The sequence below is a fragment of the Pongo abelii genome, chromosome 8 (genome assembly GCF_028885655.2).
Source record: "Pongo abelii isolate AG06213 chromosome 8, NHGRI_mPonAbe1-v2.0_pri, whole genome shotgun sequence".
NCBI lineage: Eukaryota > Metazoa > Chordata > Mammalia > Primates > Hominidae > Pongo > Pongo abelii.
Window position 1 is genome coordinate 17,425,263 of NC_071993.2, and position 25,516 is coordinate 17,450,778.

The window sequence follows — 25,516 nt, forward strand, 5'->3', positions numbered from 1 at the left end:
TCAGATATATGCAAAAATATGATTTAATCTTTACCTTACACTATGAACACATATGTAAAATAATTAACTCAAAATGGCTCACAGGCTTAAATATAACAAACTATAAGTCTTCTAAAAGAAAACATAGGAGAAAATCTGTTACCTTGGATTTGGCAAAGATTTCTTAAATTTGACACCAGAAACACAAACTATAAAATTTTAAAAATTAATAAACTAGACTTTAGTAAAATTAAAAACTTCTGCTATTGAGAAACACTGTTAACAAAATGAAAAGGCTGAGAAAGTAGTTGCAAAATACATTCTAATAAAAGACTTGTATCTAGAATATATAAATATCCTTTATAAGTCACTTATAAGAAGACAACCCAATTAAAAATTGCCAAAATATTTCAGCAGACACTTCATCAAAGAAGATATATGGAAGTCAAATAAACACATGAAAAAATAATAAGGGAAATGAAAATCAAAATCACAATGAGATACAGAGATAAAACTGTGTACCCAATAGACTGTCGAAAATGAAATACTACTCAAACCAAATTTTGTCAAAGATGTCAGGCAACAGCAACTGGCATAGGCTACTGATAGGAACATGAAATGTTATAACCACTTTGTAAAACAGCATGGTAGTTTTCTAAAAGTGTTAGACATACATGGACCATGTGACCTAGTCATTCCAATCCTAGATATTTGCCCCAAGGAAATAAAAATATGTTCACAAGAAGACTTGCACATAAATGTTCATGATACCTTTATTTGTAATAGCCAAAACCAGGAGATATTAAAATGTTCATCAACAAATGAGTGGATAAGCCAATTGTGGTCCATCCATATAACATAATTCTACTCAGTAAATAAAGGCATAAACTACTGATACACAATCAACATGAATGAATTTTAATATTATTGTGTCAAGCAAAAGTGCAAGACAAGAAATGGATACAGACAGTAAGATTCCATTTATATAAAATTCTAAAAAATGTAATCAGTCTATAGTGTAAAAATGTAAATTAGTCTATAGAAAAACAGATTAGGAATTTTCTGGGGACCAGGGTGGGATGGACAGAGAGGAGGAAGAGGGAGGGATTACAAAGTAGCACAAGAAAACATTTTGGGGTAATGAATATATACATTGTCTTAATTGCAGAGACGGTTTCATGGGTATATGCATGTACGTAAATATGTGCCATTTATTACATGTCAATGACATGGGATAATACTGATTTTTCTTTTCATTTTTAAATTGCATAATGGAAATAATATTGGCTTTAGAGTCAGACATATGAGTTGAATACTAGCTCTGCTCTTATATATAATGCAACCTTATATAAGTTACTTACCATTTTGAGTCAGCTTCTATATTTATTTATGTAGTAGTAAGAATATCGTATGTGAGTATAAGAATATATATGTCAAAGGCTTGCTGTATTAAATATAATAACATGTATATTTTTCTTCTTTATCCCTAAACCCACTCCGATTACCCTCTTCTTAATGGGTACCCTTCTTGTATTTGACACGTAGCCTTGAATATGTTTGTATGTATACATGCATATGCTTTAAAGTAATTAAATGGCATTGTGCTAAAGCTCTTGTTTTCCCTTTATGCTAAATTTAAAGGACATACCCTTATTTCTGTATATATGTCCAGTAAGTTGCTTCTAACTGCTGTATTGTATTCCACACTATGGATCCAGTCAAGTTAGTTCACTGACTTGTGAAGAGACAGACATCTGTGTGTCCAATTGTCTACTTACTACCGCAAACAATAATGGAATAAATATCTTAGTACTTGTTTTTTTGTGCAGATCAGAACAGGTACTCTTGGCTGTATATGCAAAAGTGCAATTACTGGATTATAGGACAGACATATGATGAATTTTACTAACTCAGTACTCCTAGGTTGCTTTCCAAAATGATTCAATCCGCTTATACTTCCACCAGCACTTGAAGTTAATGACCTTACTAATTTTTACCAATGCAGTGGATGTAGTATCTCACTTTCATTTGCATTTCTCAGGTTACTGGTAAATTTGAGTATCACTTCCTATTCTTATTAGCTACTCAGCTTTCCCCTTTCTAAATCACATTCTTATCTTTTGTTCATTTTTATATTGAGTTTCCTGTCTTTTACTTGTTGATTTACAATTCCTTGGAATGTCTCTCTATTAATGTCATTAATTTTATGTATTACTAAAAGCTATTTCAGTCTGTCCCCAGCCTATTAACTTTAAGGTGTCATTCACTGACTAGAACTCTTTCATTTTAATACAGTCATAGCCATCCTTTCTTAACCCAATTATTTAAAAAAATATTTTCGGGTCATGTTGAAGAAGTACAGTTCCTCACCTAAATCTCAAACATAATTCTCCTACATTTTCTTCTATGAGCTTTAAAGTTTTCATTTTAATCCATCGTTTTCATCCCTCTGGAGCCCAACTTTTTATTTGGTGCAATGTAGGCATTTATTTTTCTCCATAGAGTGAGCCAATGTTTCAATATTATCTGCTAAAGAGTTTGCCCTGTCTCCATTACATAAGTAGTGCATCTTTATCATATATCACCCACATTTTTTTTTTATAAAAAGAAGAACGCTTCTGGAAGAGCAATGACCCAAAATAAGAAAGAGCATGAGAAATATTCTTGCCTTTCCACTCTGAGGAGGGTGCTGGTGGCACTGTTCCTCACTATGGGATCAGCTTTCTGAAGCCACAGGTAAATAGGAAAACTTCAACACTCCTAGCAGCCTCAAGTGGATTTTTTTAATCAAGTATAAAGAAAGAAATAATCGTATTAGATCTGATATATCAGATGAATTCCTACAATGCCTTCAGTTTTTAATGGCATAATAATGTCATGTTAGATAAATGAAACATTTTGAAGGTCACAATATATTATATATCACATCTTAACTATACTTCTGCAGTAGCTGTTTAGGATGTTAGTGGACCTGTTTTCCACAAAATTTTCCAATTTTCCCAAAGCTTCCTAATTCATGGATTGATTTAGGGTACTTGACATTACATAATACTTAATTGCAAGGAAAAATTTAGGCAAACACAGGTCTGATTTACTGCTTAATTTTGTATTCTACACAGAGTCCTCAAAAAAAGACTTTTTGACTGATTACCTGGCTGAGAGCCCACGCAGTTACTGGGTTAGGACTTACATGAAGAAGGAAATCTCCTTTAGTGAAAGCCATGATCTATTTGTCATTGCCTTTTGTTCCAAGGGAAAAGCACCAGAGACTTCAAGGATGTTCGAGGATTATTATACTGCACAAAAATTAACACTATGCAATTGATCATGAAGCCCTTTGCAGGGACCACAGAGTACTATGGACTATATACTTAAATGAATATTTCTGCCTTGCCTTTGGATTTGGCTGAAAATGATATTGGAATCTTGTTATTCTGTTTCATTGCTCAATGAGGCTGAACAACAAGTGGAAAATAGAATCCAGCAAGCTAGTATTTCTCTTAGAAACTGGTAGTATGTAGCATTATGAGCTAGAATCCTAACTAAAGGGCTACTCTTTTTGTTTTGTTTTGTTTTTGTTTTTTGAGACAGGGTCTCACTCTGTCACACAGGCTAGAATGCAGTGGTACGATCACAGCTTACCGCAGCCTCTACCTCCTGGGCTCCAGTGATCCTCCCTCCTTAGCCTCCCAAGTAGCTGGGACCACAGGTGCACACCACTATGCTCAGCTAATTTTTTTGGTTTTGTAGAGAAGGGTACTCACTATGTTGCCCAGGCTAGTCTCAAACTCCTGGCCTCAAGTGACTCACCCACCTTGGCCTCGCAAAGTGCTGGGATTACAGGTGTGAGCCATTGCGCCTGGCCTAAAGTGCTACTCTTGTCTAGTACCAGAACTCAGACTTTCCATTCTCAATGCCCTTAGATGTACTTGAGTTTTAAGAGCAGAAGATCACATTAGATCTAACAACATTTAAGCAATGCTGATTATATACAGATTTCTTGGGAGTGTCACAGTCAGACTTGGTTGTGGTGAATCTACAAATCTGCAAGATGGAGTTTATAGTTTTTCTTTTTGTTTTGCTCTTGGTGAAAAATTTGCAATGATTCACCAATACAGAACAAAAAGAACTGTGACTTATGTTTTACAGTTTACATAGCTGACATGCTGTATTGTCAACATTCATGTTCTGTCGTATTTTAGAAAGTTCTAAGTAATGTTCTGTTTTGGAACAAAAGAACATTATTGGCACCACACAGCAGGATATATGGAAGGTGGGGTATATGCTCTACCAGGAAGAAAGTGTTAGGATTGAATGAGGCACTGTGTCTTTCACTCCCTTTAGTTCTCTGCAACACACTGACTATGCTAGAAAGAGAGTAGGAGAGCTTCAAATAATGGCCAACAACCCCAGTCTGCTGTGAAATCACAACTATAGACCCACTTGAGAAAAAGATAAAAAGAATGCACATATGTGTCACAATGAATGTGTCTAAATATGACAGAATATGGATATCGATAAATACACCACATCAGCTATGTAAATCATAAAACATAAGTCACAGTTCTTGTCGCTCTGTAATGGTGAGTTACTGCAAGTTTTTCACCAAGATCAAAATAAAAAGAAAAACTATGAACACTATTTTGCAGATTTGTAGATTAATTACCACCAGTTCGGACTATAACACACTGTATGAAATCTCGGGGTGTCTGTTTAGCCAAAGATTTTTGGCTAACATGAATCTGGGTAGGATTGTTATAAAATTTCAAATGTGCTTTTAGGACGGCAACACAGATGTCGAACCAGAAACTTCGGATGTGTTAACTTGGAAATGTCTACAATTTTCTCCACAAAAGAAAACCCGCAAACATGTTTTTTCTCCTAAGCTTTTACTGGAACATGGGTATCATTATGCTGTTTGATCTCACACCATTTGGAATATTTCTGAAATCCATATCAGTGACACTAGAGATTCTGTTTTGATGTTCTAAAGAAAAATTTTTAAGATAGGATATTATATGGGAAAAAAACTTAAGTAAGCTCTAAATGTCCTAACTATATGTAATTTTTATTAAAATAGCATATAAAGTCCCCACATTGTATATTTAATTATTTCAGTATGTTTTGTTACTTTTACTAATCAATTACATATTTCTAATATCATCAATGGTTTCAGGCATCCACAGGGGGTCTTCCCATATCTGCAGATTAGGGGAGACTATTGTACACTGAAATAGATTCCACTGAAATGGATTTAATTATCCCTGCTTCTGTTCCTTGTAGCACTTTATTCATAGCTTTTGTCATTGTAATACTTATCATACCCCATCATAATTAATGATATGCACATCTGTTTTTTCCTACAAGAGGCAATAATCCTTTTTGTCCTCTCACAGAGCCTGGTGCAGGGCCTGGCATGAAGTAGTTATTCAGTAATTTTAAAACAAAATTGAGTGAGTGATCCCACAGACAAGACAACAGGTAAGAAAGACTGGGTATTGTAACTGTTCATGTCCTTGAAGTACATCGTATAAGTGAGAGAGAAAAAAGTGTAAGAATGAGGCAGGAAGTTAAAATAAAATTATTAAGTGATGAAAAAATGTAGACATAAGAGGAAAATAAATGGCTTAAATCTGACCAAAATATCATCACAGCTACTATTAAAAGTGAATTTAATCAGAAGCAGGCATACTGCCATACTCAGAGAAGAATTTCATTCCCAAATGATCAAGAATTTTTTGCTTAAGTATATAATTTTCTTGCATGCAGTCTTTGAGACAGAAAAATGGAAGGATATTATTGATAGAGACCTGCCACAGACAGAAATCCAATGGATACTGGTAATGCAGCAATTCTCTTTAGAAGAGATCTCCAAGAAAGCACGCTTTTATTATCGGTCTGGTGAAGTTGGAGATGGCTGGTATAAATAGTAACAAAGAAATATTCTTTGAGTCTCTACCTCACACCAAAGGCCATGCCAATAATTTTCATAAATTATAAAAATTTTTATGAGTCAGATATCATGGTGTCCATGTTATAAGGAGAAAAAATGAAGATGAGAAGGATTGAATGACTTGCCATCGTTGCAAAATGAGTGGGGAAGCTGTGGTCAAACCAAATTTTGGGGCTCATCTAAGAATACTCTGTAGCCACCTCCTTTGGTGTTTGGAGACATTGTTAATCACCTACTGCATTATATTAAAATTATTCCCATTTTAAGATACTTTGTTTAGGCGACTTCACATTTGCTAAATTGCAGTTTGAGGATTCCTTTCATGTGAAGTTGGAGGATCTGGCTGTATTCTTTGGGCATCTGATGGAAACCACGTTTAGGGAGCTTGTTGTCATAATAGTGATGGCTGACAGGTGTGTCTTCTACAGTTTTAGAGAAGGGCCAGAATCCATATAGCTTCACATTTTTACACAGTTCCACTGCAACACTTGTGATCATCAAGCCGGTGGACAAGCGGTATGCAGTCACACCTTTAGTTCTCCAGAAAAGGGCCAGATCTTTCAGGTACTTGGGATGGAAAAATAGAACCTTTTGTCTTGCTTTAGACTCTTCGAGTGTGTAGTACACTTTAAAAGAGGTACCTGTGTTGGCCCTGAAGGAAAATGCTGGCAGAAGAAAAAATGCATCTCCATAGGTTGCAATGTCCTCCAGAAATAGGGCTTTTTTTTCTTTTAAGTTCCCATATCTGCCAAATTAAAAAAAATTATATTAATCCCAAGAATAATAATCAAAGTAGCAGTTTTGATAACATAAAGCTGAATTTACCATTGGTCAAAACACTGAACGATTTGTATACTGTATATAAAACAGATAAAGTGTGGACTCAGAGAAAACTCATTCAAGTAAGCATCATGTCAATATCAACGGCTAGCTCTTCATCTCTCTTTCTTGGAATCCTTTCAATTTCTGCTTTCTTACTGGGCTATACCCTTACTGAACAGACATTTCTTGTATTATTTTCTATTCTTATTTGTTAATTTTTCCTAAAGTTACTTTTTGTTATTGAAACACCTTCCAAATGTATAATGATAAAATATTTTTTCAAGCATAGTATGCATATCAATACATTTTAAAAAATTCATTGAGCTGCATACTTATGATTTGCGCATCTTTTGCACATATTTCATTATAAGTTTCCTTTAGAAAACCTAAAATAGACCGGGCACAGAGGCTCATGCTTGTCAGCACTTTGGGAGGCTGAGGCGAGATCACTTGAGGCCAGGAGTTCGAGAACAGCCTGGGTAACATAGCGAGACCCTGCCCCACATCTCTATAAACAACAAAAATATTAGCTGGGAATGGTGGTGCATGCCTGTAGTCCCAGCTACTTGGGAGGCTGAGGTGAGAGGATCCCTTGAACCCAGGAGTTTGAGGCTGCAGTGACCTGTGATTGCACTGCTGCACTCTAACCTGGGTGACAAAGAGAGACAAAGAAAGAGAGAGAGAGAGAGGAAGGAAGGGAGAAAGAGAGAAGAAAGAGAGAAAGATGGAAGAAAGAAGGAAAGAAAGAGAGAGAGAGAGAAAGGAAAGAAAGAGAGAGAAAGAAAAAGAAAAGAAAGAAAAGAAAGGAAAAAGAAAGAAAGAAAGAAAAGAAGGAGGGAGGAAGGAAAGAAGGAAAGAAGATTTAAAATATCTAAATGCAAATATAGATATACATATAGGTTATTTTTAAAAATTTCCTCCATGCATTGTAGTATCTATATGTATGATTTAAATAACTTAGTATCCTTATAAGTATAACTGTGACTGTTTAGAAAATATACTTTGAAAGGCAAGTTCAATATTTATTTTATTTTCTTTCAAGGGATGCTATAACTATTAGCATGAACATATTCTATTACTAATGCTAATCAGTCACTTTTGATGAAAACAATGGAGTAAAAACTTTGTATAAGATTATTTATTAGCCAACAATTTTATGGTAGTTACACTGCAGAAATGAAAGATGGTAATTATTTTTTAGTAATAAACTCTTCAACGTGATAACTGTATTTTGCCAGGTTGTCTTAGCCCTTACTCTCCGAAGTTTCTAAATAGAGTAAGTTTTATCAAGAAAGTGCTACCAAGATAGAAGAGTAATGCTAACACTCTAAAAGAAAATGGAAAAAAGTGGCTTCATTATTGTTAAAAGAGATGAAATAAGTATGTTCTCATTTGATTAGCTTATGACATTGAAAGTACAACTGAATCATAACTCTTATGAAAAAGGACCTTGACAGAATGCCACAATTTGCAAATGAATTCTTATATATTTTTCCAAAAACTCATTCCACCTGTATTGCAAGTCAGCCTCAGAAACAAGATTAGTGCTTAAGCTGAGAATCATGTTGAACAATGAAAAAATGTTCTTGATCAGTTATGTAACTTGCAGCTACTTACTTCAGAGTTATGATACTAGGATTTATAGTCACAAGATTTGTTTTACTGCCAACATCTTTACTAACATCTCCTGTGGTTGGGGGGAGGTTACACCTGAAATTTGAAAAGAAAATCATTTTCAAAATAGAACTTGTAGAAAAAAGATTGTATACACACATATGCACACACACACACATACATACATATCTATAATAATTGTTCTTATGTTGGAGAAATCATTGCTGTTAAGAGACCCTCAGAATCCATTTGGTTTCTATTTTAAATTATTTACTTTAGTAATTACTCAGTTCTTAGTTGACATTTCAATGTTGTATAAAATATACACTTTTTTTTTTTTTTGAGACAGAGTCTCGCTCTGTTGCCTGGGCTGGAGTGCAGTGATGCTATCTGGGCTCACTGCAACCTCTGCCTCTCGGATTCAAGCAATTCTTCTGCCTCAGCCCCCTGAGTAGCTGGGACTACAGGCATGCACCAAGCTAATTTCTGTATTTTTAGTAGTGATAGGGTATCACCATGTTGGCCAGTCTTGTCTTGAACCCATGACCTCAAGTGATCCACCTGCCTTGGCCTCCCAAAGTGCTGGGATTACAGGCATGAGCCACCCTGCCCAGCTAAAATATAAAAATTTGATAGATGCTTTCAATATGGATAATAACTTTTATAAGTATCAAAACCAGAAATGACAATTACACCTTGTCTAAGTTTAGAAGAGTTCCCAATCCTTTTATTAAAATTGTTATTTATATTATTTCTATTGATTATGTTCCCATAGTGGTATGATCACCAATTTGCATATTCTTAAAAATTTGATGTGCTGTGACTAAAGTTATACAGTCTGCCAGAAGCAAAGACTAAATTAAAAAAATCAAAACCTCCCGATTCCCATGTGGATAGTTTTGCCACCAAATTATGGTGTTAATAAATAAAATCCTAATGTTCTTATAGAGATGTTTTCATACTGATGTTCTCATCTTCCTTTGAGTACTAATTTGCTTTTAAATTGGAAAACAAATTAAGAATTCTAATTTTGAGTAATTATATTCTTGTCACAAAAAAGGAAAAATCGGTTATGACTTTCTAAGTATCATTTACTGAATTTCAAGTAGTAAGGCTAAACATAAGAAGGAAGCATCTCTGAGTGCTTCCTAAGGAAAGTTGTTCAAAGTTGATATGGTCTATAACATAACGGAAGATGAAATAAGCCGTACCATGTCCTATAAAACACATGACTGAATGTGAAACATGAACTTCCCTCATTGATATAAAAGCTATGTCAGAAAATAAAATAAATATGGCACCTTGGTAAAATAAATATGAATCAAGTATTAACAATAAATATTAAATGATAAAGATTAATCATAGCTACTAGGCCATAAAGGTGATCTCAGTAGTGGGCCTCCCACAACAAATGTCCTTTCTAGAACAGTCTCACATTCTTCTGAATAATCAAAAGTGATTTCTAGTAGAATATCATAGGAGATTCCATAGGGAAGGGTATTTTATAGAGGAAATACAATAAGTTTGGGCTTAAAACTTAAAAGAGAAAATCTCAGAATATATTTAATTTATGAGTCTAAAATGCCCGTGTTTCTAGATTCTACTTTTGCTGATGCCAGGTATTTTCCTGAATATGGAGTATACACACACACACACACACATACACACAACACACACAAACACACACACACAGTAGTATAGGTCATGGTATGTACTATACATATATACATATATGTTACATTTAAATTATATAACAGCATTATATGTTATTATATATGTACATGCATACATATAGATTATATATTATATATAGTATTAGTATATTATATATGTATATATGTAATAGATATGTATATTATATAACATGTAGGTAGAGTATGTAATATATAATATGCATACATATTATATACATATGTAACACATATGTATATAATATGTAATATATAATATGTATACATATCATATATAACACATAATACTGTTATATAATTGTATTTATTATATATGTATATATAATATGTAATATATGTATACATATTATACATATATAATTATATATAATACTGTTATATAATTTTATAAAGAATATATGTATATATGCTATTATAGATGTATAAAATGTATGCATATTATGTTATATAATATGTATATATGTAATGTATACATATTATGTTATATAATATGTATATATGTAATGTATACATATATACATATATAATTACATATAATACTGTATTACATAGTATATAGTATACAATATACTATTATATATTATATACTATACAATGTACAATATATTACATACAATCTATAATACAGTATTATATATTTATCATACATATGTATAATATGTATATATAATATGTAATATATGAATACTACTGGATTATATGTATTACAGTATACTACAGTATATATGTGATTATATATATTACTGCTACTGTAATATATATGTGATTATATATATTACTACTACTGTAATATATATGTGATTATATATTACTACTAATGTAATATATATGTGATTATATATATTACTACTACTGTAATATATGTGATTATATATATTACTACTACTGTAATACATATATGTGTGTATATAAACTGGTATAGTCATATATAGCAGTAGTATATATAGTCATTGCCTATTTTTGTTCCTCACACACTTAATTCATAGTTCCAAATCTTTTGAGATGAAAAATAAAAGTTTGTTTTATGAACTATTAACCTGAAGCACCAAAATAAGTACAGGCTTAAAAAATTAAATATATTTTAATGACACCAAACACGTCTAGCCCTCATTTTGCCTCTCAGTTCAAATGGCTATTTTTAAAGGAAATTCAATATTCGGGAAAATACCTGTCATCAGCAAATGTGGAATCTAGAAACATAGACAGTTATTTTAGAATTATAAATGAAATATCTGCTGAGATATTTTTCTTCTGGGTTTTAAATCAAAACTTACTGTATTGCCTATACTTGCTATAAAGTATAATGAATGTTTAGGCCTGATCCTCATCACAGATGTTTTGGGAATTTTAAGACTATGAAAAGTCTACTGCAAGAAGAATGATCTTCCTTATGGCTTTTTCACACTGGGTACTTGAACAAAATGGGTAAACCACTCAGATATTGGCCATTTTCACAGTAATCATGAAGAACACATTCAATAATTGTTGCACTGTCAGGTCTGTTGTGGCTTCATCATTACCTGCAGCACAAAATGTAAAAATGAGATTAAAATTGGGAGGGAGCTGTTTACTAGAAACCCTGTTTCTTTTTCAGTTGCTTAAAAGGGCAGCATTAAATCAAGAGGGATCAAAGCATCTCCTCTGATGTATGAAATCAGTGCTCCTAAAACAGGAAGAACCAGACTTCCACTCACTCTTTGAAAAGGTGCATTTCAATTGAAACCCATCCTCAGAAGGATGAATTACCTTTCCATTACACTGAGACAGTGGAGATGCTTTGGTATGGCTTATTAGTACAAGGCACGCAGAAAAACCATTTTGTTTCTATTTTTGCACGCTAGCTGATATTCAGATAGAAAACATTTTAAAAGACCAGAACTTAGAAGCTGTACAAATTTGTTTTTTAAATTGCAAGCCAGAAAACGAAATAATGATATAGTTTGCAGGGCTGAAAAATGTCTTGATCAGCATTTTCCCAAGTATTGTATAAGAACAAAACATCCTTGAAATGCTCTGTTAAACAAAAACAAAAACAAACAAACAAATGAAAAAAGATCTTCAAGGTCAGGTGAGCCTGAGACATGCTGCCCTCCGGAGTCCTCCCAAGGTAGCCATTAACATACTGAACGCTCTGAAAGGTCCTGCACTCCCAAACCCTCTTTCAGCACAACTTCACCCAGAGTTTCCTAAACATATATAAACATAGCACATTTTGATTCTTCTGGTATTGAGATTCTGAGGAACTCATGAGCCATGTAACACTTCAGGAAAACCTTCCCGGGTAATTAGTAAACTTTTGTAACAGAGCTCAAAGGTGAAAATATACAACAGATACCTTTACACTATCCCCCTCTGAAATACCCAACTGATCTTTTGTTTCAAAGAAACCAATTTGACAGGTCTTACCTAAAAACGAAGTCGGATTTATCTATTTCAGTTCCACAGAGAGACTTATTCAGAATTCCCCCATTTCCGACCACTGCACACTGATTATAAGGGTACTCCACAAAAGGCTGGGACTAGCAGGAGAAAGTGGAAAACTACCATGAAATAACGTTAATTTTGGAACCATAGACAACAGCTTAATTCTAGTAACTTAACTCTTTATACATGCTAAGGAGAAGAATAAGAACAAGAAAAAGCAGCAGCCCAGTTTGCTAATCAACTTATTACGGCTTAGTATAAAAAACCAGCCGGGGCTGGGCGCAGTGGCTCACACCTGTAATCCCAGCATTTTGGGAGGCCAAGGCGAGTGGATCACAAGGTCAGGAGTTCAAGACCAGCCTGGCCAAGATGGTGAAAACCCGTCTCTGCTAAAAATACAAAAAAAATTAGCTGGGCGTGGTGGTGGGTGCCTGTAATCCGAGCTACTCGAGAGGCTGAGGCGGAGAATTGCTTGAACCCAGGAGGCAGAAGTTGCAGTGAGCCAAGATGGCACCAATGCACTCCAGCCTGGGTGACAGAATGAGACTCCATCTCCAAAACAAAACAAAACAAAACAACAATAACAAAAAACCAGCCGGGTGCAGTGGCTCGCATCTGTAATCCCAGCACTTTGGGAGGCTGGTGTGAGAGAGTCACTTGAGGCCAAGAGTTTAAGATGGGCCTGGGCAACAAAGCAAGACTCTGTCTCTACAAAAAGTAGAAAAATTGGCTGAGTTTGGTGAAGAGCGCCAGTAGTCTTTGCTGCTTGGGAGGCTGAGGTAGGGGAATCACTTGAACCTAGGAGTTCCAGGCTGCAGTGAGCCATGATTGCACCACTGCCCTCCAGCCTGGGCGACAGAGTAAGACCATGTTTCTTAAATTTTAAAAAATGTGTAAGTAAAATAAAATAAAATAAGTCATAATGTGAACCTAAGTTTCATTTCTCTTCAGAGAAATAGACATCATAGGATACACGGCATAATGTAATAATACAAAATACAGTGTCATGTATTTTTCGTCACATAATTAAGGAAAAAAGTTAGAATGGCAAAACCCCATATTCTGCCTTTCTGATAAACAAGGACTTTTTCAGCAAGAAAGAGAAAATAAAGAAATTAGGAAGCAGCATTAAATCTATTCTAAGGCATACAATTAATAGGTGATTTAGCAAAAATTTCCTCTGCTTCTTAAATAGTTATACCTTCAGGCTCAGTAAGGCGTTAGATTTATGCCTGCCGTCTCTGCGAATGACCAGCCAGCATGCTTCAGGGAGGCCTAACCAACTGGATTGACATATTTCAGATTAATTTCCAAGACCTGAATCTTTTTTATTCCTTTTAGGACCCGGCCTGCTTACCCCAGAAGGTTTCCTATTTTCCCCAAGTTCTCTGCAGACTGAAATCTAACTTTTCAATTCATTGGTGCACTTTCCTTCCCTTTCTTGGTCAGTTTCCATCAAGTAATGATAATATGACCTTCAGCCCACAGCCAGGGTGCCAGCTCATGCTTCCCAGTGATGAGGTCCTGATCTACCGATTTTGTCTGTAGGATTAAGGTGTAAGTCCTCAAAAGCAGAGAGGCTGTTTATTATTTTTTAATTTCCCCTCATTTTTCCCTCCCGATCTTGCGTAGTGCAATGTGCACAGCTTTCAATACCCATCTCATGGGCTTTAACGAGCTCTCCCACCTTCTCACTAGGTGGCTTTGTGAATAAATCTTATTTCTTTTGCAAAACCTGTATCACGGTAATTAATTGACTGCACGTGTGCAGAACGAACCTGACCCTGGCCTGTAACCATTGAAGGGTCCACTGGTAAACATTCAGGAATTTTGTGAGCTGGTTTTTTAAAGCATTGGTAACTAAAAATTGCCCAGGGTTGGGGTATTGACACCACTGAATTTGGCAAAGGTTACAAAATCAAGGCACATTGCCCTTGTCAAAGTCAGTTTACCAGCCCTACTGGCAACAGCCCAGGGCCGATGTGGTTCTGAGCAGCCCGGAGTGACAGAAGATGCCCCAGAACCGCTGTGACTGCTGTCTGCCCCTAATGCTGGCTCTGGGAGCTGCCCAACTAGCAAAGAAACTCGGTTTCAGTACAACTCTCTTTGTAGGTTTGTCTTTGAAACATAAAAGTCATATTGCACTTTTTATGCAAGAGGCACTATTTCAAGTACATACTTTATTAGCACATTTAACCTACACAGCAACCTTTTGAGTATTTCACAGATGGGAAAATGGAGGCATGAGTCCAAGTAACAGCTAGAAAGTGGCAGAACTGGGATAGGAACCCAGACAGTTTGCTCCAGAGTACCTGCTCTAAACCACTACACATTATCGTTTCTTACAATTCCATGGATTAAAATGATAACTTAATTATGTATAATTATGTATCTTATTGTTATATCTGCAATGGCTAGCAGAGTGACTGGCTCTTAAATGAATGGTTCCTAGATACCTCAGGCTATTTCATGTCACTGAACTTCTAGCTCAAGATGTCTTCAGCCAGTATCTACTAAATGGTGCCACCATAAATTCTGAATTTTATAGATAGGGTAGGATGCAAAAATGCAAATAGGCTCATTATGGTATAAAATAGAAAAGATTACTGAAGGAAACATATCTCAAATTATGCACTCACAATAAGGAATGTTTTTCTCTGGTTTCTTGGTCAACTGGGAGGAAAACATCTATATGCTTTAGTATCTCATGTTCAGTATGCATTTAAATAAATTACAAATCTCAACGTTTCCTTAAATAAACCTCCTAAGAAAATGCAAATGTGCACGCTCCACTGCCTGCTCATTGCCCACTCTGGTTGAAAATCAACTTTTGTTTTTTTCTCTGCAAGTAACTTTGCAAAGTTTGTGGAGGAAGTAGCTCCACATCATTTCATTAAAACATTTAATGCGATCTTCTTGTGTGCCCAGCAGTTCGTCCTGGAGAGTTTTGTGTATAAAGGCAGAGTAAGCAACATGGGAAAGAGGACATCTCCACCACGAGCCCCGTCCATGAAAGGAGAAGGCTGGAGCAACACAAAAATAGGGACCTGGCTCTGCAATTGCTGCTGTATTGACTGCAGAATTTCCTCTCCTCAGTTTAAAAAAGAAAATCAGTATGAATTTGGAAAGCAGATGCAGTTCCCAGTTGCATACATAATTATCAGGCCTATATTAAGTTAATCCTTTCAAAGTGCCAAATGAGGGTAGTTGCCGCTCCTCTGTTCTGGTCAGTCGAAAACATGGCAGACACTGGCAAAACCTGCATGGATGAATGAGTGAAAGGGCTCACTGTCAAACTTTCCAAGGCTTTCCCTGATAGGAAAGATAAATACTCTTTCCTTATCATCTTTTCAATCACTGGTCATTTCAGGGCATCATGAGAAAGCTTTATAAGTTATATTTTTTGTCCCCTTTTCCTTCCAGAAAATTTACAGTATTTTTTCTTTATCATTTTCTATTTATTTCTCACTCATGCTCAGCAAGTTATTCTTCCTCTGAATCCTAATATAAAAAAAATTGGAACAATTTACGTGAGCAGCAAAAATTAGCTGAAAGAGGTCAAAGCTGCAACAAAACAAAACTGTAAGAATCTCATATCCTACAGTTAGTATACTGCATATATAAAGGGATCCTATTTTGACCATCTTGATATGGCCTAATTGCTTTTTAATGGAATCATAGAAAGATGCTGGAGAGTGTATGTTTATAAGCAATGAGATGTTTATGTTCCTCAGAACCAAAACTTCCCCACGTGTGGATTTGCATTAAGGGTCGAGTTTCTCCTTACTGTGTGAAGTGGTTTTATATCATATCATTACTCATTTTTCTAATTTTAAAAATAGGTAGTGAGTGCATATACGTACTGGGAAATGTTCTAGGGGTTTGGGATATATCAGTGAACACAGCAGACAACAATCTCTGTCTTATGTTGGGTACGTTTATTGACTATAAATTCTTACATATTTACTTCCCAAAGATGAGCCACATAAACGCACCATTTCTTGTGAAGGAATTGATTTAGTCACCACAACTGACAATTGGAAGAATCTTATTTGAGGTGAAAAATGGCCGTCTTCACAAGCCTCAGTAATTACTAAGCTGGAAGCCCAAGTGTCTCATCTCATTCGAAGAAGAGTCTGGAATACTCACAACTGGAAGAGCTTATCATTTAAGATATAAATAATCCTTCCCTACAGAGCCACATTGCATTCAAAATGGACCTTTTAAAAAACAGCCCACTATCCAAATTTTATACAACATAATAATATGGTATTTTAATTGATTCCATCATAATTATAAGTTACAGCTTAAAGTAAAAGAAAATTCACCTGGAATGGTAACACAAATAACCCACCACAAATCTTTACTCACCACTGGAAACATATGAAAAATGTTCTTCTTAATTGGGATTTCTTTTTTGCTTTCCACCTCATAACTCATATTAGTCCCAACTGGAGTGTTATTCTGAGAAACAACAAAGTTTTGAACAGCATCACAGCAGGAAGCAAGTTTTGCTCTGCAAAGGAAAAGAATAAAAAAGAAGCCAAGGTATAAGATTAAGAAACCGAAAATACAGACCACAATGGACAATGCAAAAGAGGATTTTGCCAAACTGACTTTCAAAAGGAAGATAATTATTCACAAACGTGACTTTGATTTTTGTCCTCCAGGCTTTATATCCCTTGAGGATTGGGACTGACTCTCTTTCTTTCTTTTCTTTCTTTTTTCGTCTTTTGTTTAATCCTATTTTGACTTCTTTTTAAAATTTTTTTTAATTTTACTTTAATTTCCGGGATACATATGCAGACATGCAGGTTTGTTACATAGGTACATGTGTGCCATGGTCGTTTGCTGCACCTATTAACCCGTCATCTAGGCTTTAAGCCCCACATGCATTAGGTATTTGTCCCAATGCTCTCCCTCCCCTTCCTCCAACAGGCACCAGTGTGAGATGTTCCCCTCCCTGTGTCCATGTGTTCTCATTGTTCAACTCCCACCTATAAGTGAGAACATGTGGTGTTTGGTTTTCTGTTCCTGTGTTAGTTTGATGAGGATTACGACTTTCAGCTTCATCCATGTCCCTGCAAAGGACATGATCTCATTCCTTTTTATGGCTGCATAGCATTTCATGGTGTATATGTACCATATTTTCTTTATCCAATCTATCACTGATGGGCATTTGGGTTGGTTCCATGTCTTTGCTATTGTAAACAGTGCTGCAATAAACATACATGTACATGTGCCTTTATAGTAAAATGATTTATATTTTTTTGCCTATATACCCAGTAATGGGATTGCTGGGTCAAATGGTATTTCTGGTTCTAGATCGTTGAGGAATAATCATACTGTCTTCCACAATGGTTGAACTAATTTACATTCCCACCAACAGTGTAAAAGCGTTCCTATTTCTCCACAGCCTCACCAGCATCTATTTCTTTACTTTGTTTTTTTATTTTTTGGGACAGAGTCTCACTCTGTCTCCCATGCTGGAGTACAGTAGCATGATCTTGGGTCACTGCAACCTCTGCCTCCTGGGTTTAGGTGATTCTCCTGCCTCAGCCTCCTGAGTAGCTGGGATTACAAGTGTGCACCACACATGCCTAGTTAATTTTTTTAGTAGAGACAGGGTTTCACCATGTTGGCCAGGCTGGTCTCGAACTTCTGACCTCAAGTGATCTGCCTGCCTCAGCCACCCAATGTGCTATTTCTTGACTTTTTAACAATTGCCATTCTGACTGGCATGAGATGGTATTTCACTGTGGTTTTGAACTGCATTTCTCTAATGATCAGTGATGATGAGCTTTTTTTCATACGTTTGTTGGCTGCATAAAATGTCTTCTTTTGAGAAGTGTCTGTTCATATCCTTTGCCCACTTTTTGATGGGGTTCTTTTTTTCTTGTAAATTTGCTAAAGTTCCTTGTAATCTTGGATATCTGACCTTTGTCAGATGGGTAGATTACAAAAGTCCCATTCTGTAGGTTGCCTGTTCACTCTGATGCTAGCTTCTTTTGCTGTGCAGAAGCTCTTTAGTTTAAAATCAATGTGCAAAAATTACAAGCATTTATATACACCAACAACAGACAAGCAGAGAGCCAAATCATGAGTGAACTCCCATTCACAATTGCCACAAAGAATAAAATACCTAGGAATATAGCTTACAAGGAATGTGAAGGACCTCTTCAAGGAGAACTACAAATCACTGCTCAAGGAAATAAGAGAGGACACAAACAAATGGAAAAACATTCCATCCTAACGGATAGAAAGAATCAATATTGTGAAAACAGCCATACTGCCCAAAATAATTTATAGAGTCAATGCTATTCCCATCAAACTACCATTGACATTCTTCACAGAATTAGAAAAAACTACTTTAAATTTCATATGGAACCAAAAAAGAGCCCATAGAGCCAAGACAGTCCTAAGCAAAGAGAACAAAGCTGGAGGCATCATCCTGCCTGACTTCACACTATACTACAAGGCTACAGTAACCAAAGCAGCATGGTACTGGTACCAAAACAGAGAGATAGACCAATGGAACAGAACAGAGGCCTCAGAAGTAACACCACACATCTACAACCATCTGATCTTTGACAAACCTGACAAAAACAAGCAAAGGGGAAAGGATTCCCTATTTAATAAATGGTGCTGGGAGATATATATATATATATATATTTTTTTTTTTTTTTTTTGCAACAGAGTCTTGCTCTGTCCCCCAGGTTCAAGTGCAGTGGCACAATTACAGCTCACTGCAAATTCTGCTTCCCGGGTTCAAGCAATTCTCCTGCCTCAGCCTCCTGAGTAGATGGGACTAAAGGCACCTGCTACCATGTCTGGCTAATTTTTGTATTTTTAGTAAAGACAGGGTCCAACTATATTGGCCAGGCTGGTCTTGAACTCCTGGCCTCAAGTGATCTGCGCCCTCAGCTTCCCAAAGTGTTGGGATTACAGGCGTGAGCCACTGCACCTGTTTTTTTTTTTTAAATCTCACTAGACTTAACTGGCCCTAGATTGTAGCATGGTGACTTGGCAAAATAAATGGCAAAGCAGTTAAACACACTTAGGTAGGGACCTACTCACCAATACAAAATGCTCATGAATATAACATTTTTAAAAATACAAACTTTCTTCTGATGATACTGTTGTAACGCTAAAGACAAAAAATGAGAGGATTCATTGTAATGATTTTATAATAATTATAAAATACAGGCTGGGCACGGTTGTTCATGCCTGTAATCCCAGCACTTTGGGAGGCCGAGGCGGGCGGATCACGAGGTCAGGAGATTGAGACCATCCTGGCTAACATGGTGAAACCCCATTTCTACTAAAAATACAAAAAGTTAGCCGGGCGCAGTGGCAGGCACCTGTAGTCCCAGCTACGGCACGGTGGCAGGCACCTGTAGTCCCAGCTACTCGGGAGGCTGAGGCAGGACGATGGTGTGAACCTGGGAAGAGGAGCTTGCAGTGAGCTGCGATAGCGCGCCACTGCTCTCCAGCCTGGGAGACAGAGCGAGACTCCGTCTCAAAAAAAAAAAAATTATTATTATAAAATACAGAAACTAAGTTAAGAACAGTATCACAGTCACTAAAACAATACATAATCATTTATTATGAGAAAAGTCCAATGAAAAAAAGAAATATCTAATACAGTGAATTTTTAAGTGGGGCGAATTTAAATTTGCCATTCCTTATAGAAAGCCCAGCGAAGCTTAAATTAATACCAAGCTACGTTTCAAAATGATTACCATGGAGTGAAACATTATTATTAGAATGTAGACCTAGGAAGTGCTTTCAAGGATCATCTGAGTTAACCCCCAACCTCTGGCAAGTGCATGTAGAACCACTTAGAATTCATATTTCATTTCTTTAATTCTCCAATGATGTAGATGCCTTAAAGTCTCTTGATAATTGTTCCAGGGTTTAATCAATCTTAAAGTCAAAGAGATTTCTGCAGTTGCACAACGAAACTATGTTTTAACATAAATCTATTTTCCTTGTTAGGTTTTCATAGAATCTCCTTATGAAAATACTTCAGGTACTTGACAATGGAAATCAAGCAAAGCTTTAGCCTTTTTCAATCTTGAAGAGTTTACAGAATTTTCTCTTCTCCCAGGTTTTCCTCATAGGACCAGTTTTTCATGATTTTAGTCATCACGTTTCTCTTTCAACCTCAACTTATTTCTCCATATTACTTAAAAATCTGTATCCAAGCCGGATCCAGTCGTAAGACAAGAGTCAGTGAACATTCAGCAAGAAATGTTGGTGATAGTGAGTCACTAGATAGTCCTTCCTCAGCCCACACTTCTGTTCTTGGTTTGGTCCTGAAGAGTAAGCTTCCAAACATGTTTCTACTGAATTTTGTCCTTTTGAAGAAGTACAATGCTCTAATTTGTCAAGGTCATCTAAAAGTTAGTCTTCTGAATTCCAACAATTCTCAAGGCATGAAAAGTAAGGGTAATATTTGCACCTCAAAGTTAAAAATACTTCTTATCAGTTAACTTAAATATGTTAAAATATTCATTAAAATAGTATATCCTTCTTAATTGGATTCTGTCACCCACTTATTATTTCTTTCTGTATTTTACAACCTACCATTTAAAAAAGATGGTTCATGGAGATTAACAAAAGAAAAAAATGAAAATGAAATGGTGTGTAGTCAAAAATATGATACTAAGTAGTTTTTAATTATACATTTAATTTGATAAAAATTTGTGTGACATATTGCAAATTCAGAAATTCTTACGTGTATATTATTTTTAATGGCTCTTTTATCTAGCATTTTGAGAAAAGGCAACATAATAAATTCTCATTTACCTTTGGCAAACAATTTCTCTAAGGATTTTCAGTAACTACAAGAATACTGCATCATCAAAAACACCAAATCAGATCTCCCCTTATGCTTTTTAAAAATATTAATAGAGTTTTTGCTGAATTTTTTTTTTTTAGATAGAGTCTCACCGTGTTGCCCTGGCTGGAGTGCAGTGGTGGGATCTCGGCTCACTGCAACCTCCATCTCCCGGGTTCAAGCAATTCTCCTACCTCAGTCTCCCGAGTAGCTGGGACTACCGTCATGCACCGACACGCCCGGCTTATGTTTTGTATTTTAAGTAGAAATGGGGTTTTACCACGTTGACCAGGCTGGTCTCGAACTTCTGACCTCAAGTGATTTGCCCGCCTCAGCCTCCCAAAGTGCTGGAATTACAGGCCTGAGCCACCGCATCGGGCCTTTTTCTGAAATTATATATTTCAAATATCGTATAAAATTTCCAAACCTATAGGAAAGTTAAAAGAACTGGACAATAAGCACTTGAATAACCAGCAGCTAGATTTGACAATTAACTTTTCACTATATTTGCCTTATTGTGTATCTGTCCATTAATCCAATTTTATAGTTGTACTTGTTGCAATTCAAAGTAAATTATAGATCTGAGTGCATGTCACCTTCAAACACTTCCTATCTCCAGACCCTACACCAAGCCCCAGAGGACACTTTTGTGATGATTTTTCACCACAAATTCGTTTTTCGTGTTCCTCTTCTAGTATATGAACAGAATTATATCACATGTATGCTTTTTTTTTTGAGATGGAGTCTCACTATGTCACCCAGGCTGAAGTGCAGTGGCCCGATCTCAGCTCACTGCAACCTCCACCTCCCAGGTTCAAGCGATTCTCCTGCCTCAGCCTCCCGAATAGCTGGGATTACAGGCGTCTGCCACCACGCCCAACTAATTTTTATATTTTTAGTAGAGACGGGGTTTCACCATGTTGGCCAGGCTGGTCTCGAACTCCTGACCTCAGTTGATCCGCGCCCCCCTCGGCCTCCAAAATTGCTGGGATTACACGTGTGATGAGCCACCATGCCTGGCCTACACGTATGCTTTTAGGTAAGACTTCTTTCACTCAGCCTAAATGTGTTTTGAGATTCATATATGCTACCATATGACATGGTTTGGGTCTGTGTCCTCATCCAAACCTCATGACGAATTGTAATCACGTGTTGGAGGAGGGGCCTGGTGCGAGGTGACTGGATCATGGGGGTGGATTTCCCCTTAGCTGTTCTGTGATAGTGACTGAGTTCTCACGAGATCTGGTTGTTTTAAAGTGTGAAGCACCTCCCCCTTGTCTCTCTTCCTCCTGGCCCGGCCATTTAAGATGAGCCTGGCTCCTCTTTGTCTTCCGCCATGATTATAAGTTTCCTGAGGCCTCTCCAGCCGTGATTCCTGTGCAGCCTGCAGAACCGTGAGCCAATTAAACCTCTTTTCCTTATAAATTACCCCATCTCAGGTATTTCTTCAGAGCAGTGCAAGAACAGACTAATACACCTTGTGTAGCAGCATATTGTTTTTTATTGCTGGAGTAGTATTCCATGGTATGGATGTACCAGAGTTGGTTTAGCCATCCCACTTGCAACTTTTGAAGATCTCACTATCAAAAATCAACATTCAACCCCAAAGCACTCGTTATAATCTCCCAGGAAAAATATCAGAATGATAATCTAAGATGTCACAGGCTAAGGGGACTTTTCTAGCTTTTGTGTGCAGTGGCGGAGTGATAAGCATATGCTCTTTGTCACTTTCCAGCTCATCCATATGACAGAGAGTAAGAGCCAGTGTTGGTATAAAGCTGAGCTGCTTACAACAAATAAAACAAAATGGAATTTGTATCTCTATTACGCTATTTCCCATCACCCCTAAAGTCAGAGTCAGTTCTGATCTTGGGTGACTCTAAAGTCAGCTAGACATGTTCACAATAATGGGTATGGCCATTGTCCCTTCTTGGGTAAAAAGAAGAGGATACATTAAGAAATGGAGGACACTGTGAGTATTCATCAGAAATCCTGCCATTTCCATGACATCTCAGTTGTCTATAATGCAAGGTTTCACCTTCCATAGCAGTAAATATCCCCACCAGATTAGTAGGCACAAGGCTTAACCTGGTAAAACACTGTACACTTTTGCCATTACCCCCACCCGATTTCCACAGCACACAAGGCGGCAGAAAATACTATTAGTCCTTTTTTTTTTTTTTTTGAGACAGAGTTTTGCTCTTCCCGCCCAGGCTGGAGTGCAATGGCGTGATCTCAGCTCACCACAACCTCCACCTCCCGGGTTCAAGTGATTCTCCTGCCTCAGCCTCCCAAGTAGCTGGGATTACAGGTATGTGCCACCACACCTGACTAATTTTGTATTTTTAGTAGAGAAGGAGTTTCTCCATGTTGGTCAGGCTGGTCTCGAACTCCCGACCTCAGTGATCCGCCCACCTCGGCCTCCCAAAGTGTTGGGATTACAGGCGTGAGCCACCGTGCCCGGCTATTATTCCCATCTTAAAGATGAGAAAATTGGGGTTGAGAGAGGGTAAGTTATATGACCAAAGCGTACAGTTTGTAAACAACTCACACCTTTGTGTTTTGACATCCACTTGTCTACAGTTTACACTAGAGTATGTTGTAATTGGGGAAATGTCATTATCTAAGCCTGTTCCCCTTGGACGCTTTCCAAAATGGTACCACCATAGCATAGGTAGTTGTTCCCAAAGTAATGCTGGTAGCATCTTGCTGAAAACCTACCTAGACTCAATTCAAAGGCTACCATACAATGTACATATAAATGCTTCAAAGCCTGTATAACTGAGACATTTGAGGCTCCCCTTTTACGTGGAAGATGTATAAGCTGCCCTATGGGAGCAGGATTATCAGGTGACCCGAACAATGCGCCCTAAAAATAAATTGAAAAGAAGCCTCTGGCTTGATGAGAGTCTAACTCTTGCTGCGTCCTACCTTCAGCAGTTTCCTCCATGCAACCCAGGTTCAAAAGAGAATACACTGCTCATCCATGTGGCATCCCCCAAGGAAAGAATTGAGACTTTCTGTACTGCACCAAGTTCTAGAATTCAGGAGAGTTCATACACTTTGAAAAATGCTTAACTTTCAAGGAGTAGGTTGGTTCTGGGAGAATCTGACTTAATGCTTTTCACCTGGATCTATAAAGATGCAATCGAAGCTCTGCAAAATCACCTTTGCATCTGCATCCAGATGTCAAATCATCTTTGCATTACAAGTTCCTTTTGAGAAAGGGATCTTTATTAAAATTGTAAAAATTCCTTTTTTTTTCACTGTAGGTGCTATTTTCTTTTTCTCTTTCTTTTGTTTGTTTTTATTTGTTTCAAGTCTCAGGTCAAAATTCTTCTTCAGTTCTAAATGCAGTGCTTCCTGGATTTCCATGAAGTGTTAACAACTATTTAAGGCTCACAGTTTACAGAGCGAGGCTAACGACCTAAAGGCCCAAACCCATGGCTCCCAGGCACCTCTTCTGTTTATTAAACTCTGAGCCTCCTTAATGAGATGTGAAAAAGTTCCCATAAGGTAGAGGCTGCAGACATTTTCCAGGGTTGATAAAGAGCTACCTTTCCAGAATTCATTCTCTATGATTCTAATGAGGGTCCTAGGAAAAAAGAGTTTTAAAAAGGTAAGCACAGCAGAAAGTCAAAGGATTTATTTACCATCCAAACCATTTCTAAAATGGCCACATTTCTTTTTCTTCATGAAAACATAACATACATAGGCCAACAATCCAGCACTTGCCTCTCTCCTGTTGAGGCCCCCTTTTTTTGCCTCTCTTCTTGCCTCATTTGACATGTAATTCATGGATTGACCAATAATAACAATAACCAACATTTAGTGCATTCTCACTGCACGCTAAATATTTTACGTAGATTATTTCACTTAAACCCTACAATAGCCCTATAAAATAGATGCAATTAATATTCTCATTTTATAGATGAGGATAACTTAGGATCATAAAGTTAAGAAGGTCACATATGACACATTTTCATTCACTCATTCATATTTATTTAGCACCTATTAAATATTGAGCTCTATGAGAAGTGCTGGCTACACATTGGTCAATAAATCAAGCATTGTCTCTGCCTTTATAGTGTTTGTGATCCAGTAGGAAAGAAAATAAAAAGGTTTAGAAAGATGACTTGTAAAGCAGTAAGTAGCAAAGCAAAGATTCAAACCCAGAATTCAAACTATTCC

The 25,516-nt window shown here is 36.7% G+C and overlaps 1 protein-coding gene across 3 annotated transcripts in view; it reads right to left on the minus strand.

The window, feature by feature from the left end:
- Positions 1-734: 734 nt before the first annotated feature.
- ST8SIA6 (ST8 alpha-N-acetyl-neuraminide alpha-2,8-sialyltransferase 6) overlaps positions 735-25,516 on the minus strand; it is a 139,956-nt gene continuing 115,174 nt past the window's right edge. For all 3 annotated transcript variants that reach the window (XM_002820564.5, XM_054522008.2, XM_054522007.2), the window contains exons 5-8: positions 16,855-16,999; positions 12,466-12,578; positions 8,372-8,464; positions 735-6,677 (exon numbers count right to left, since the gene is read on the minus strand). In XM_002820564.5, the coding sequence (XP_002820610.1) occupies positions 6,209-6,677; positions 8,372-8,464; positions 12,466-12,578; positions 16,855-16,999 (820 nt within the window). In that variant the 3' untranslated portion in view covers positions 735-6,208. The remainder of the gene's footprint in view (positions 6,678-8,371; positions 8,465-12,465; positions 12,579-16,854; positions 17,000-25,516) is intronic.